This window comes from Uranotaenia lowii, chromosome 2, assembly GCF_029784155.1.
Source record: "Uranotaenia lowii strain MFRU-FL chromosome 2, ASM2978415v1, whole genome shotgun sequence".
NCBI classification, from domain to species: domain Eukaryota; kingdom Metazoa; phylum Arthropoda; class Insecta; order Diptera; family Culicidae; genus Uranotaenia; species Uranotaenia lowii.
In genome coordinates, this window is record NC_073692.1 from 60,446,969 (window position 1) to 60,460,909 (window position 13,941).

The window sequence follows — 13,941 nt, forward strand, 5'->3', positions numbered from 1 at the left end:
GGGGTTTTGTTTGATTTTTATACAAGGATTAGGGCTTCCTGAATAAAAGATCAAGTCTCCTTCAATAGGGGATCAAGTCTCCCCTAACTTCAGAAAAATCGCAGTTTTTTTACTCCCACGAAAATGCTTCTAGTTCATCAATGGGTTCAAGTATCGTTCTAATTTTTGGAGCATAGAAACTTGAAGTTACAAGCTGTTAGAAAATGTCAAAGACGGCGAGTTGCTAAGTTTTTCCAAAAAGATATGGTGAAAATAAGAAAAAGGGATCAAGTATCCCCACTCTCCCCTACAGTTTTCAGCGATATATATTCTATTTTATCTCCAAAACTTAAATAATAATTCACAATCATAACTACTAAATACAAACTAAATTCACATTTTTCCGAGGAGCCTTAATTTGAAAACTGATTGTTTTCTATCATCTCTAGTTATAGGTACCCAAAAATTCATCAAAAATCGGTGGACTCTTTTGGCAAAAGTGTAAAGTATTTTTAAGATAATTTTTTTTAACGGAAATCTTGGGTAAATTTGACTTCTTGGTAAAATTTTCAGAAGTATTCATTTTGTTATTTTCCCCATAAACCTTCCTTAGCGGTTAGGGTATATACGACCCAAACTGTACTTTCTCGAAGGGAAATTTAAGGAATGGTTAAGGCTAGATACATGAGTCTCCCAGCAAAAAAGGTTGATTAGCCGATTACGGTCATAGAGACCCGGGTTATTATTTTGGTTATAAAATCAAAACTACTGCACCGATTTTCATAAACTATACCATTTTGAAATCACCCAAATGTCTGCTATTTTTGATTTTTATGGTCTTCAGAAACCAAAAAGTCCTTAAACAAAAATGTGGGTTATGAATTCAAAAAGATTAAGAACTCATATTGAAACAGTAAAAAAGCTTGGTTTTACAGAACACAACTTTTATTTCCAAAGGTCATAAACAATTTTTTTTCAATTGTTCTATAACTCTATTTTATTATGAGGATCAAGAAATATTTATGAAAAAATTGGCATTCTGTTCAGTTTAATATATTCAATTCCAACCGATAGTGATGAATTGATAATAAAGCGATTGATAAAGGGACCAGTTCTAGTATAAAATCATAGAACTCTAACATATTGAGGACAAAACCTGAGGTATCTTAACATTATCTTTGCGCTTTTTGCTAACCTGAGCATATCTATTCTGAAATGTGAAATTTATCTATACATAGGGGAGAAAGAGGTTACTAGATCCCTGGGAAAACCTGATTCCTCAGCTTTATCTCGAAACTGGAATGCCTTACTAAGATCAAATGTTCTAGCAAAATGTGCCAAAAGGAGCAAAACAACAATGCTTAGAGCTCAAAAAATTTTGACAAAATAATTGATTGAGTCATTGAACTTTGAAAACTTCACAAAATGTAACTTGAAAATCTTTTTTCATCATTACGAAATGTTCTTTACATGGAAAAATTATAACGAAAATTTTTATTCCAATATAATCGTTCGAGTGTAATATGAACAATGGAAAACTCTCATCTTTTTTCAGAGAAAGTTTTCTAAAATGTTGATTATAGGTACAATGGCTCCCTACAGTTCAAAACGGTATATTCTTCTTCTAAGTGGATCGAGATCATTGCTGATTACGAGATTACTTATATTTATCCAACAACTCATTTTTATCCAACAATTGTCTGAAGAAATGGGCCAAAATTAATTTTCTCTTTTTTTAAGTATGCAATGCCATTAGAGTTGAGACTGACAGTTATAAATTGTTAAATGAGAACAAACATGACCAAAATAGTCAATTAACATTCTATTTTGGGATTTTGTTTGATTTTTTTTTTCCAAGGATTAGAGTTTCCTGAATAAAGGATCAAGTCTCCCTAATTAGAGGATCTAGTCTCGCTTAGCTGCCAAAATATTGCAATTTTTTTACTCCTACGAAAATGCTTCTAGTTCATCTACAGTTTCAAGTAGCGGTCTAATTTTTGGAGCATAGGAACTCGAAATAACACGCTGTCAGAAAATGTACAAGGGTGCAAGTTACTATTTTATTCCTAAAAGATATGGTGAAAAAAGGGGATCAAGCATTCCCACTCTCCCCTAAAAAATGAATGTTTGTCTGTCTGTCTGTCTGTCTGTTCCCTATAGACTCGAAAACTACTGAGCCGCTCCGACTTAATGGAGGGTGGGCTTTCATACAAAATTAATAAAAAATATGACACAATCCGAACAACTTTCCGAAACTTCTGAACCGATCAACGTCAAATTTTGTGTGTAGCCGTTTTTAAGTCCGAAAATGGTTTCTATACCTAATACTTTCAATCGCTTCCAAATTTGAAGAAGGGGGAGTTCTTATACAAATTCAATCAAAACATACAATTCGAACAATTTCCCGAAACTACTGAACCGATTCTAGAATTCATTGAGGGCTCCCGAATAAAATTTTTATCTGGACGCACCCGAATAAATCTACAAGCCGCCAAACTTCCAATAGTGTTATATTGACACTCAAGAGCAGATTAGGATAAGCGTTGGCATTCGATTTGTCATATTTACTTTTTCCAATGCAATGATAACTTTGTTAGTACCCTCTGCAATAAACTAAGTCCACCCAATCCGGATAACCAAATCAGCTACAATATTGAAATAAACTTTTTCATAATATATTCTTATATGAATGATTACTTTTTATTGGTGTGTATTGATGAAAATCCTGATTACTTTCGAATATTAACATTTACATGTGCAGGTAAATCAAAATGTTTTAAACAATAATAAATTTTCCCTGCATCTAACTTTAACGATCACTACCTTATAAAATCCCTGAACCCCTGTTGAACTTTTGACGCATCCAACGAGAAAGTGTATTAAACCATCAAAGGTTGGCGTCAGAAGTGATTACATCAATTAAGCAAAACAAAAACGTCCAATAGAGTAGGTAATGCTATTTAGGTCAGCGAATCGCTTCTTCATTCAGTCGGTTCCCGAATGATCGTTTGATTTGGTGTTGGCCGTTCAGTTTGCGTTAATCAGCTCTAGAGCAAAATGCGCTTTCGGGTCTTTTTCTACATTCTCACGCTGACGCTGACAGTTCTGACCGTGAACGCCGGTAAGTTTGAAATCGTGAAATAAACGAATTGTATTCTAATGAAGGCCGTTTTTATAACTTTTTTTTTCTTAATTTTGGCAGCTCCCCTTCTTGGACTTGGAAATGTAATCGGTGGCGGAACCGGAAGTGGAGGCGGACTACTCAAGTAAGATGGTTTAGTCAAGTTGCTTCAATTAAAATTGAAATTTAATCAAAATACTTCCGCGTTTGCAGTAAAGTTCAAGAATTCGGCGAAAGAGTTTACGAGAAGAAGCGAGACTTCCTGAATGGAATTAACGAAAAGGTTTCCAATATACTGTGGATTCCACCGTTGCCCACTAAAGTTTCAAGAGAAGAGGTGGAACACTTCAATCTTCCAGCAGCCCAGGACCACGATCGTTTGATATTTTCGGATACTGGATCCGACGAAGGATACACGGAACCAAATTTGGCAATTGTAAGACAGTTAAAAAAAACCGAAGTACTTAAACTTTAAACAAATATTTCTTTCAGTATGCACGTAGCAGTTTTCTAACTCCGGATGATTTGGAAGATCGAAACGGACCCCAACAGACTAGACCAAACGTATCGGTTAACGTGAAAAATAGCTTCAGTTTATTTGGCAAAGCATGATCTTAAACGGTAAAAAACTGGATCGATTCAACAAAACTTAAAAATAAAGGTATAAAAATTGTCCGATACATCAATTCGAAGTCACTATTCCTCATGTCAGCTGTTCTTCGGTTGAAGATTTTGATGTATTCGTTAGACTTGAGTTTGTGACAAGTCGACTGAGAGAGTTTTTCTCCACGATTATTGCAGGTGGATGATCACAACCTATCATATGGGTGTCCATCGAGTCGAATGGATCACTTAAATCACCCTTATCCTGATGGAAGTTCATTTGAGGAGCTGGAAATAAGAAAAAAACATTAAGATTCATAAAGCCATTCGATTTTTCTCGAAAACAAATCAAAACTTACCGGGTCGAACAGCTACAATAAGCACTATCAAAAGTGCACAACCAAATAAATTCTGCATCGTCCCAACAAAAAATATCGTAAACAAAACAGCTCAAAGTGTGTTGAATCAACCAAACTGCAAAAAAACCAGCCGGATCAGCAATTTTTTTCAAACCCGTCAGTGACCACAGACAGTTCGATCGAGAATACCGCCATTGGATCGAGTGAGTTGCTTTGTGTTCTCTGCGGAATGATTTGTTTCGTGAGTTTTTTTTTTGTGTGTTTCTGCTGCCATTCTGAGAGACTTCATGATGATCGTTATCAATGGAAGGGATCATCACTGAGTGAGGTTCAATCTATTTTAAAAAACACATTTTGTTTCAATGTAGCTCGGTTCAAGATGAGTCTAACTGAGGCAAACGGGTTGTACTAAAAAGCGTCATTTGAAGGTGGGATGCTAGAGATGGATCAGTGGCTACAATATGAATTCAATTTCGTGCTCCTGATCGAGTATAGCTTAAATCTTTAAGATGTTGTTACAAGATTCTGTATATAGTTTTAAAGTGTTTAGTTAAATATCTCGTGAATAAGTATAATTTCACATTTTTGAAGGGTCATAGGAGTATAAAGACAAAAATTATCAATTTCGAGGTTTTGATTCCGAATGATTGTCCTTACACACCAAGAAGCTCGAAACGTTCAGCAATCTAAATTTTTGCTGGAAACCAGCTTACATGATTTGGTTGTTGTTTTTTTCAGCACTTGAGCCGGATTGCTGGAAAGTAAGCAATCGATCTGTCAAACTTAGAGTTTTTGTTATTTTTGCTAGTTCAATCACACCAAGGATGGAGCTTCGAGACTAGGTGCACAGCTTGGTGCCACGGATTTTCAATATTATAAAATTCCAATCAAATTTATGAAAATGAACAAACTATATTTACATTAATCATAGCTTGAGAATAATTAGCATTTTGAGAAGGTAAATTGACATTGAAAATTAAAAGAAAAGAAAATGCCGATTGTTTTTAAATCAAAAAACTGATTTGCTGCACTCAAGCATGCTGATTTCCAGCAATTGAGTTTACTGATTTAATGCAGTATCGTAATCCGGGATTTTTCGATTATTTTTTCTGTTAAGGGGAATGTGGCATGTTTCATATTTTTAAAACCAGTACTGGACTCCTTTGAACCTAAAACATGGTTGCAGAAAATCATTAGACTACTTTCAATTTGATTTAAAAATCGATTTCGTCTCTGTTTTGAATCTGATGCTTTGGGGTAACAATGGACAGTCTCTGTTTTCGACGGTTTTTCCAATTTTTCTTGATCATAAAGGATACAAAACACCTTCATAATATTTTCAAATGCTAGTTTATAAATTTTACCTTGTTTTTTAATGTTTTCTTTTGAAAACATTTATAATCGAAAAATGAACTACTATGTTGCATACATTCAGGGGCAAAAATTTAATTAATTGCTAAGTAGTTAGAGCTACAAAATACAAATTAAATTTTACCTTCACACATTCCTGTAGGCCCTTCCACTATTTCCATTTTCATTTTTTCTTCAAAGTTAAGTCCAATATGGGTTTACTCTTGGAAAATGTCCTTATTTTTTAAATATCAAAAATTTATCAATAAATGACTATAAAAATCGCACTATAAATACACATGTACAAAGAAAAAAAGTGGTTCTTTCGCTTTCAACAACCCGTTTGCATCTAAATGCTTTTTGGTATCATCAGGAGAGCTGTTTGTTTTCGTTTATTAGTTTTGTCGTTTATTAGTTTTAAAAATCCACTTGCACGTTTTTGCAACAAACGCTCGTGAAGTTGATTAAAAATAAAATTTAAAGTTGCAATAAATTGACTATGAAACGTCGTGGAATGTTGAAATCTTATGCAAAACGTGTGATTTGAATGTTCCTTTAATGTTCAGAACATCTTATTCATGTAAATCCTAATCTAGCTATAGTTAAGTTTAAAAAACTAACTTTTAAATAACTTTCAAAATAAAACTTTTATAACTCTGCTCTGAAAAGAGACAGAGTTTTAAAGTTTTCAACAAAGTTTCATATTTTCACATTTTCTACAACTTTGTAGTATCAAGTAAAGCTCTATCTATTGAAACAAAAAAGTTAGAGTTTTCAATTTTTTTTATAGTGGACTTTGACTAACTTTTGATACTTTCAAGTTATGAAGCATGTTTGAAGAAGCAAATGTTCTGAAGACACTTAAGAGATAAGATGAAAGACAGAGGCGCTACGAAAAAAGTTCCACTTTAAGCCCTTTTGGACCACAGTGCCCTCCAGGACACTTTTAGAATAGTGGCATGTTGCAAAATCTGGCCAAAATAGCGGAACTTCGTTGTGCTGTTGTAAGAACGGAAAAAGGCGCTTCTCGAGGCACTCAGATTTGCAGATTTCGCCATTAACTGTGCCCTTTGTAACAAAAGGCTCACTCCTCAGTCCGCAAAAGCAGTGCGAGATATTTGGAGACTTCGACATTGTCTTCTTTGACCTCCAAATCGAACTTGCTCGCACCGATGAAAAACTCCAACCCCGGTATTGCTTAAAATCATTTTTTACATACGTTTCGTCGTCCATCTCACAGCAGCAATATTTAGTCAGCATCTTCTCGTAGAACTCGTTTGGGAAGTTCTGTACCTTGTATGTAAAGGGTGATACGGTCAAAATTTGGTCAATATCAACTTGACGTATTTCTTTCAATTTTGCATTTAAAAAACCTGAACACCCCTCATTTTGAAGGTGTGTGTGTATGTATAGAATGTTGCCCCTATTTTGATTTTGGAATTCACTCTTCAGTTGTCAAAATGCTGTCCAAGGAAGAAGAGCAGCGTATCAGAATTTTTCTCGCGCATCGCAAAAATCCGAGCAACTCGCACGCAAAGCTGGCTAAAAGTTGCCAAATCAACCGTTACAAATGTAATTAAAGTGTTTGGGGAACGTTTGTCGACAGCCAGGAAGTCTGGATCGGGGGGAAATCGAAAATCGGAAGCCGCTGAGACGTCAAAGAGAGTTGCCGGTAGTTTCAAGCGAAACCCTAACCTCTCTCTCCGAGATGCCGCAAATAAGCTGGGTGTATCGTCTACAACCGTGCGTCGAGCCAAAAAACGAGCCGGGCTATCGACTTACAAGAAGGTAGTGACTCCAAATCGCGATGATAAACAAAATACGACGGCCAAAGCGCGATCCCGGAGGCTGTACACGACAATGCTGACGAAGTTTGACTGCGTGGTAATGGACGACGAATCTTACGTCAAAGCCGACTACAAACAGCTTCCGAGACAGGAGTTTTATACGGCAAAAGGAAGGAGAAAGGTAGCAGATATTTTCAAGCACATGAAACTGTCAAAGTTTGCGAAGAAATATCTGATTTGGCAAGCCATCTGTACCTGTAGCTTGAAAAGCAGCATTTTCATAGCTTACGGGACTGTCAACCAAGAAATTTACGTGAAAGAGTGTTTGAATAAACGTCTGCTGCCTTTCCTGAAGAAACACGGTTGTTCTGTACTGTTTTGGCCTGATTTGGCATCTTGCCATTACGGTAAAAAGGCCATGGAGTGGTACGCCACCAACAACGTGCAGGTGGTTCCCAAGGACAAGAACCCTCCCAACACGCCAGAGCTCCGCCCAATTTAGAAATACTGGGCTATTGTCAAGCGGAACCTAAAGAAAACCAAAAAAACTGCTAAGGACGAGCAGCAGTTCAAGGCAAACTGGCTTTTTGCGGCGAATAAGGTGGACAAGGTGGCTGTACAAAATCGGCTGGCAGGGTTTGAGCGTAAGGCCCGGCAATTCGGATTCGGAAAAGTGGAAACCTAACTGAATATTTTTCCTGAGTTTTATACTAATTAAACTTGAACAAGAAATTTAATTTGATTTTTTAAATAAACGATTTCACCGATTTACACGTGTTTTCCCTTGACCAAATTTTGACCGTTCACCCTTTACAGCGAAACACTACATAAGCAAGTGCATAAGAGTGCGAACTTTATGTTTTCCATGCAAAAACTGACTTTTACTACACTTATGCTTAAGTGTGAAGAACATGTGCAATTTTTTGAGAATTTTTTTTTCTTCAGTCGTTTGTGTCATTTCGGTTTTTTTTTTCAAATAACTTGATCAATGTTTTACCGAATCCTCACAAAACTAGTGATCTATAGTTTCAAGTGAAAGTTATTGCATTGACTTAAATCGTTTTTTTTTTGTATAGAAGAGTTTGTGTGAATATTTGGAATTCTGGATCAGTGAGCAATAAAATACATTTTTCTTTGTTTTCAGGATTTTCAAGTCTCTTCTCATCACACTTTTGGTTGTTCTTCATTGCTCGATTTTGGCTCCGTGTATTTTTCACTCAGCCCACGCGTCGAATACACCAACCGATCCTCCTCTCCTAAGGGCATATTGAACTGTTGAATCTCATCCTCGTCGTTGTTATTTTTCGATGGCAAAGGTGGAATCAACAGAACAGTGGAGACCTTCTCATTAATACCGTTCACAAAGTCTCGATTTCTATTGTAAACCCTTTCACAAAACCCTTGAACTTTACTGCAATGGAAAATGAAATTCAATTGAATTCATGCTATCTAACATGACTGTTAACTTACTTGAGCAGACCTCCGGTTCCGGATCCACTACCTGTTAGGTCCAGAAATGGAGCTGCAAATTTAAGAATTCTTTAACAACCTGATCACATCGAAAATCATGAAATTTTTTAACTTACCGCTCTTAACGGTCAGAATTGCCAGGGTGAGAATCAAGAACAGCACTTTGTTATACATTTTTATTAAAACTGGTGAAATTCTACCAAGTACCAAACCGAGAGATTCTTCAGGAACTGAATGAAATAAATCGCAGCCCTCAATGTTTTATAAGATGTTGTGTCGAGTTATCAATGGAATAGTTCTTTCTACGCTCTTGCAGTACCTAACTGCGTTGAGGTGCAGAGATCTTTACGAGCTAAAATCGTAAACAGTAGATAACGATCGAATAGTTTCAACTATAACAAGTAGAAGTGATAATTACATAACTTTCCTGCCATTTAAAAGTGTTGGAAAAAGTATAGCAACGTTTACTGAATCCGTACATGATTGATATTGTTGTGATTGAAAGCCACATAAACACATCAATAGACCGAAAGTAAGCTTACCAACAGGTTGAAAAATAAATTAAACTGATCTTATTTTACTTTGGATAGAAGTAAATCATTACTTTTTAAACCGCGAAAAGGATTCGCTGAGTAAGCCAAAAACATATCATATCTTTTTTAATGAAATGTGAAAAATTTCAGCTCCATCGGATTTGAAGGCACCTATACCTCAAAGCACTCAAAATTTCGGATTTTTGACTATTGAAAATCACCTGAGGAGGAACCAAAAAAAGGGAAAAACAATTTGATACCAAATGACTTAAATATGCATAGAATTTTGAAATCTGGTGTAACCTTTAAATATTTTTTAAAAAAGCTAATCTTAAGCCCATGAATTTTTACCTTCTTTTCAGGTTGAAAAAGGACAATTATCGGTTTGGGTTATATATACTCGGATTACATTTATGGCTGTATGTTGAAAACTGCTATACCGATTTTCATAAACTAAACTATTTTAGAAACGTTTTATACGTTCACATGCCATTTTTGAAGAAAAATAATTATTATAATATTGATGGCGTCTGAAAATCGAGCTCAAATACAGAATATTCGGTAAAAATGGCGTTTTGAACAAAGATCGGGACTATTCGAATAGTGAGTTTTTACTAATTTTAAAGCTAGATTTAAGCTAATTGAAACAGTTTTTATTAAGTAAGAATGATTTCGGTTTCCAAAAGCAAATGACAAAATGACAAAAATGACAAAAATGACAAAAATGACAAAAATGACAAAAATGACAAAAATGACAAAAATGACAAAAATGACAAAAATGACAAAAATGACAAAAATGACAAAAATGACAAAAATGACAAAAATGACAAAAATGACAAAAATGACAAAAATGACAAAAATGACAAAAATGACAAAAATGACAAAAATGACAAAAATGACAAAAATGACAAAAATGACAAAAATGACAAAAATGACAAAAATGACAAAAATGACAAAAATGATAAAATTGACAAAAATGACAAAAATGACAAAAATGACAAAAATGACAAAAATGACAAAAATGACAAAAATGACAAAAATGACAAAAATGACAAAAATGACAAAAATGACAAAAATGACAAAAATGACAAAAATGACAAAAATGACAAAAATGACAAAAATGACAAAAATGACAAAAATGACAAAAATGACAAAAATGACAAAAATGACAAAAATGACAAAAATGACAAAAATGACAAAAATGACAAAAAATGACAAAAATGACAAAAATGACAAAAAATGACAAAAATGACAAAAATGACAAAAATGACAAAAATGACAAAAATGACAAAAATGACAAAAATGACAAAAATGACAAAAATGACAAAAATGACAAAAATGACAAAAATGACAAAAATGACAAAAATGACAAAAATGACAAAAATGACAAAAATGACAAAAATGACAAAAATGACAAAAATGACAAAAATGACAAAAATGACAAAAATGACAAAAATGACAAAAATGACAAAAATGACAAAAATGACAAAAATGACAAAAATGACAAAAATGACAAAAATGACAAAAATGACAAAAATGACAAAAATGACAAAAATGACAAAAATGACAAAAATGACAAAAATGACAAAAATGACAAAAATGACAAAAATGACAAAAATGACAAAAATGACAAAAATGACAAAAATGACAAAAATGACAAAAATGACAAAAATGACAAAAATGACAAAAATGACAAAAATGACAAAAATGACAAAAATGACAAAAATGACAAAAATGACAAAAATGACAAAAATGACAAAAATGACAAAAATGACAAAAATGACAAAAATGACAAAAATGACAAAAATGACAAAAATGACAAAAATGACAAAAATGACAAAAATGACAAAAATGACAAAAATGACAAAAATGACAAAAATGACAAAAATGACAAAAATGACAAAAATGACAAAAATGACAAAAATGACAAAAATGACAAAAATGACAAAAATGACAAAAATGACAAAAATGACAAAAATGACAAAAATGACAAAAATGACAAAAATGACAAAAATGACAAAAATGACAAAAATGACAAAAATGACAAAAATGACAAAAATGACAAAAATGACAAAAATGACAAAAATGACAAAAATGACAAAAATGACAAAAATGACAAAAATGACAAAAATGACAAAAATGACAAAAATGACAAAAATGACAAAAATGACAAAAATGACAAAAATGACAAAAATGACAAAAATGACAAAAATGACAAAAATGACAAAAATGACAAAAATGACAAAAATGACAAAAATGACAAAAATGACAAAAATGACAAAAATGACAAAAATGACAAAAATGACAAAAATGACAAAAATGACAAAAATGACAAAAATGACAAAAATGACAAAAATGACAAAAATGACAAAAATGACAAAAATGACAAAAATGACAAAAATGACAAAAATGACAAAAATGACAAAAATGACAAAAATGACAAAAATGACAAAAATGACAAAAATGACAAAAATGACAAAAATGACAAAAATGACAAAAATGACAAAAATGACAAAAATGACAAAAATGACAAAAATGACAAAAATGACAAAAATGACAAAAATGACAAAAATGACAAAAATGACAAAAATGACAAAAATGACAAAAATGACAAAAATGACAAAAATGACAAAAATGACAAAAATGACAAAAATGACAAAAATGACAAAAATGACAAAAATGACAAAAATGACAAAAATGACAAAAATGACAAAAATGACAAAAATGACAAAAATGACAAAAATGACAAAAATGACAAAAATGACAAAAATGACAAAAATGACAAAAATGACAAAAATGACAAAAATGACAAAAATGACAAAAATGACAAAAATGACAAAAATGACAAAAATGACAAAAATGACAAAAATGACAAAAATGACAAAAATGACAAAAATGACAAAAATGACAAAAATGACAAAAATGACAAAAATGACAAAAATGACAAAAATGACAAAAATGACAAAAATGACAAAAATGACAAAAATGACAAAAATGACAAAAATGACAAAAATGACAAAAATGACAAAAATGACAAAAATGACAAAAATGACAAAAATGACAAAAATGACAAAAATGACAAAAATGACAAAAATGACAAAAATGACAAAAATGACAAAAATGACAAAAATGACAAAAATGACAAAAATGACAAAAATGACAAAAATGACAAAAATGACAAAAATGACAAAAATGACAAAAATGACAAAAATGACAAAAATGACAAAAATGACAAAAATGACAAAAATGACAAAAATGACAAAAATGACAAAAATGACAAAAATGACAAAAATGACAAAAATGACAAAAATGACAAAAATGACAAAAATGACAAAAATGACAAAAATGACAAAAATGACAAAAATGACAAAAATGACAAAAATGACAAAAATGACAAAAATGACAAAAATGACAAAAATGACAAAAATGACAAAAATGACAAAAATGACAAAAATGACAAAAATGACAAAAATGACAAAAATGACAAAAATGACAAAAATGACAAAAATGACAAAAATGACAAAAATGACAAAAATGACAAAAATGACAAAAATGACAAAAATGACAAAAATGACAAAAATGACAAAAATGACAAAAATGACAAAAATGACAAAAATGACAAAAATGACAAAAATGACAAAAATGACAAAAATGACAAAAATGACAAAAATGACAAAAATGACAAAAATGACAAAAATGACAAAAATGACAAAAATGACAAAAATGACAAAAATGACAAAAATGACAAAAATGACAAAAATGACAAAAATGACAAAAATGACAAAAATGACAAAAATGACAAAAATGACAAAAATGACAAAAATGACAAAAATGACAAAAATGACAAAAATGACAAAAATGACAAAAATGACAAAAATGACAAAAATGACAAAAATGACAAAAATGACAAAAATGACAAAAATGACAAAAATGACAAAAATGACAAAAATGACAAAAATGACAAAAATGACAAAAATGACAAAAATGACAAAAATGACAAAAATGACAAAAATGACAAAAATGACAAAAATGACAAAAATGACAAAAATGACAAAAATGACAAAAATGACAAAAATGACAAAAATGACAAAAATGACAAAAATGACAAAAATGACAAAAATGACAAAAATGACAAAAATGACAAAAATGACAAAAATGACAAAAATGACAAAAATGACAAAAATGACAAAAATGACAAAAATGACAAAAATGACAAAAATGACAAAAATGACAAAAATGACAAAAATGACAAAAATGACAAAAATGACAAAAATGACAAAAATGACAAAAATGACAAAAATGACAAAAATGACAAAAATGACAAAAATGACAAAAATGACAAAAATGACAAAAATGACAAAAATGACAAAAATGACAAAAATGACAAAAATGACAAAAATGACAAAAATGACAAAAATGACAAAAATGACAAAAATGACAAAAATGACAAAAATGACAAAAATGACAAAAATGACAAAAATGACAAAAATGACAAAAATGACAAAAATGACAAAAATGACAAAAATGACAAAAATGACAAAAATGACAAAAATGACAAAAATGACAAAAATGACAAAAATGACAAAAATGACAAAAATGACAAAAATGACAAAAATGACAAAAATGACAAAAATGACAAAAATGACAAAAATGACAAAAATGACAAAAATGACAAAAATGACAAAAATGACAAAAATGACAAAAATGACAAAAATGACAAAAATGACAAAAATGACAAA

At 31.6% G+C, this 13,941-nt stretch overlaps 2 protein-coding genes across 4 annotated transcripts; one reads left to right on the forward strand and one right to left on the reverse strand.

The window, feature by feature from the left end:
* Positions 1-2,970: 2,970 nt before the first annotated feature.
* On the forward strand, positions 2,971-9,749 carry LOC129748925 (uncharacterized). Of its 3 annotated transcripts, XR_008737866.1 has the most exons (6): positions 2,971-3,100; positions 3,182-3,245; positions 3,314-3,536; positions 3,593-3,761; positions 3,902-4,265; positions 9,565-9,749. XR_008737866.1 is itself a non-coding variant. In XM_055743729.1 (5 exons), the coding sequence occupies exons 1-4, from the start codon at positions 3,037-3,039 to the stop codon at positions 3,710-3,712; spliced, it is 471 nt and encodes a 156-aa protein (XP_055599704.1). In that variant the 5' UTR covers positions 2,971-3,036; the 3' UTR covers positions 3,713-3,761; positions 3,902-5,913. The 3 variants fall into 3 exon arrangements, 2 of the variants coding, with proteins under 2 accessions (XP_055599704.1, XP_055599706.1); XM_055743729.1 differs by lacking the exon at positions 9,565-9,749 and having other exon boundaries at positions 3,902-5,913; XM_055743731.1 differs by lacking the exons at positions 3,902-4,265; positions 9,565-9,749 and having other exon boundaries at positions 3,593-3,780.
* On the reverse strand, positions 7,890-8,947 carry LOC129748926 (uncharacterized). The gene is made up of 3 exons (XM_055743732.1): positions 8,786-8,947; positions 8,670-8,721; positions 7,890-8,610 (listed from the first exon to the last, which is right to left on the reverse strand). Exons 1-3 carry the CDS (start codon positions 8,841-8,843, stop codon positions 8,364-8,366), a joined length of 357 nt encoding a protein of 118 aa, XP_055599707.1. The 5' UTR covers positions 8,844-8,947; the 3' UTR covers positions 7,890-8,363.
* Positions 9,750-13,941: the final 4,192 nt, after the last annotated feature.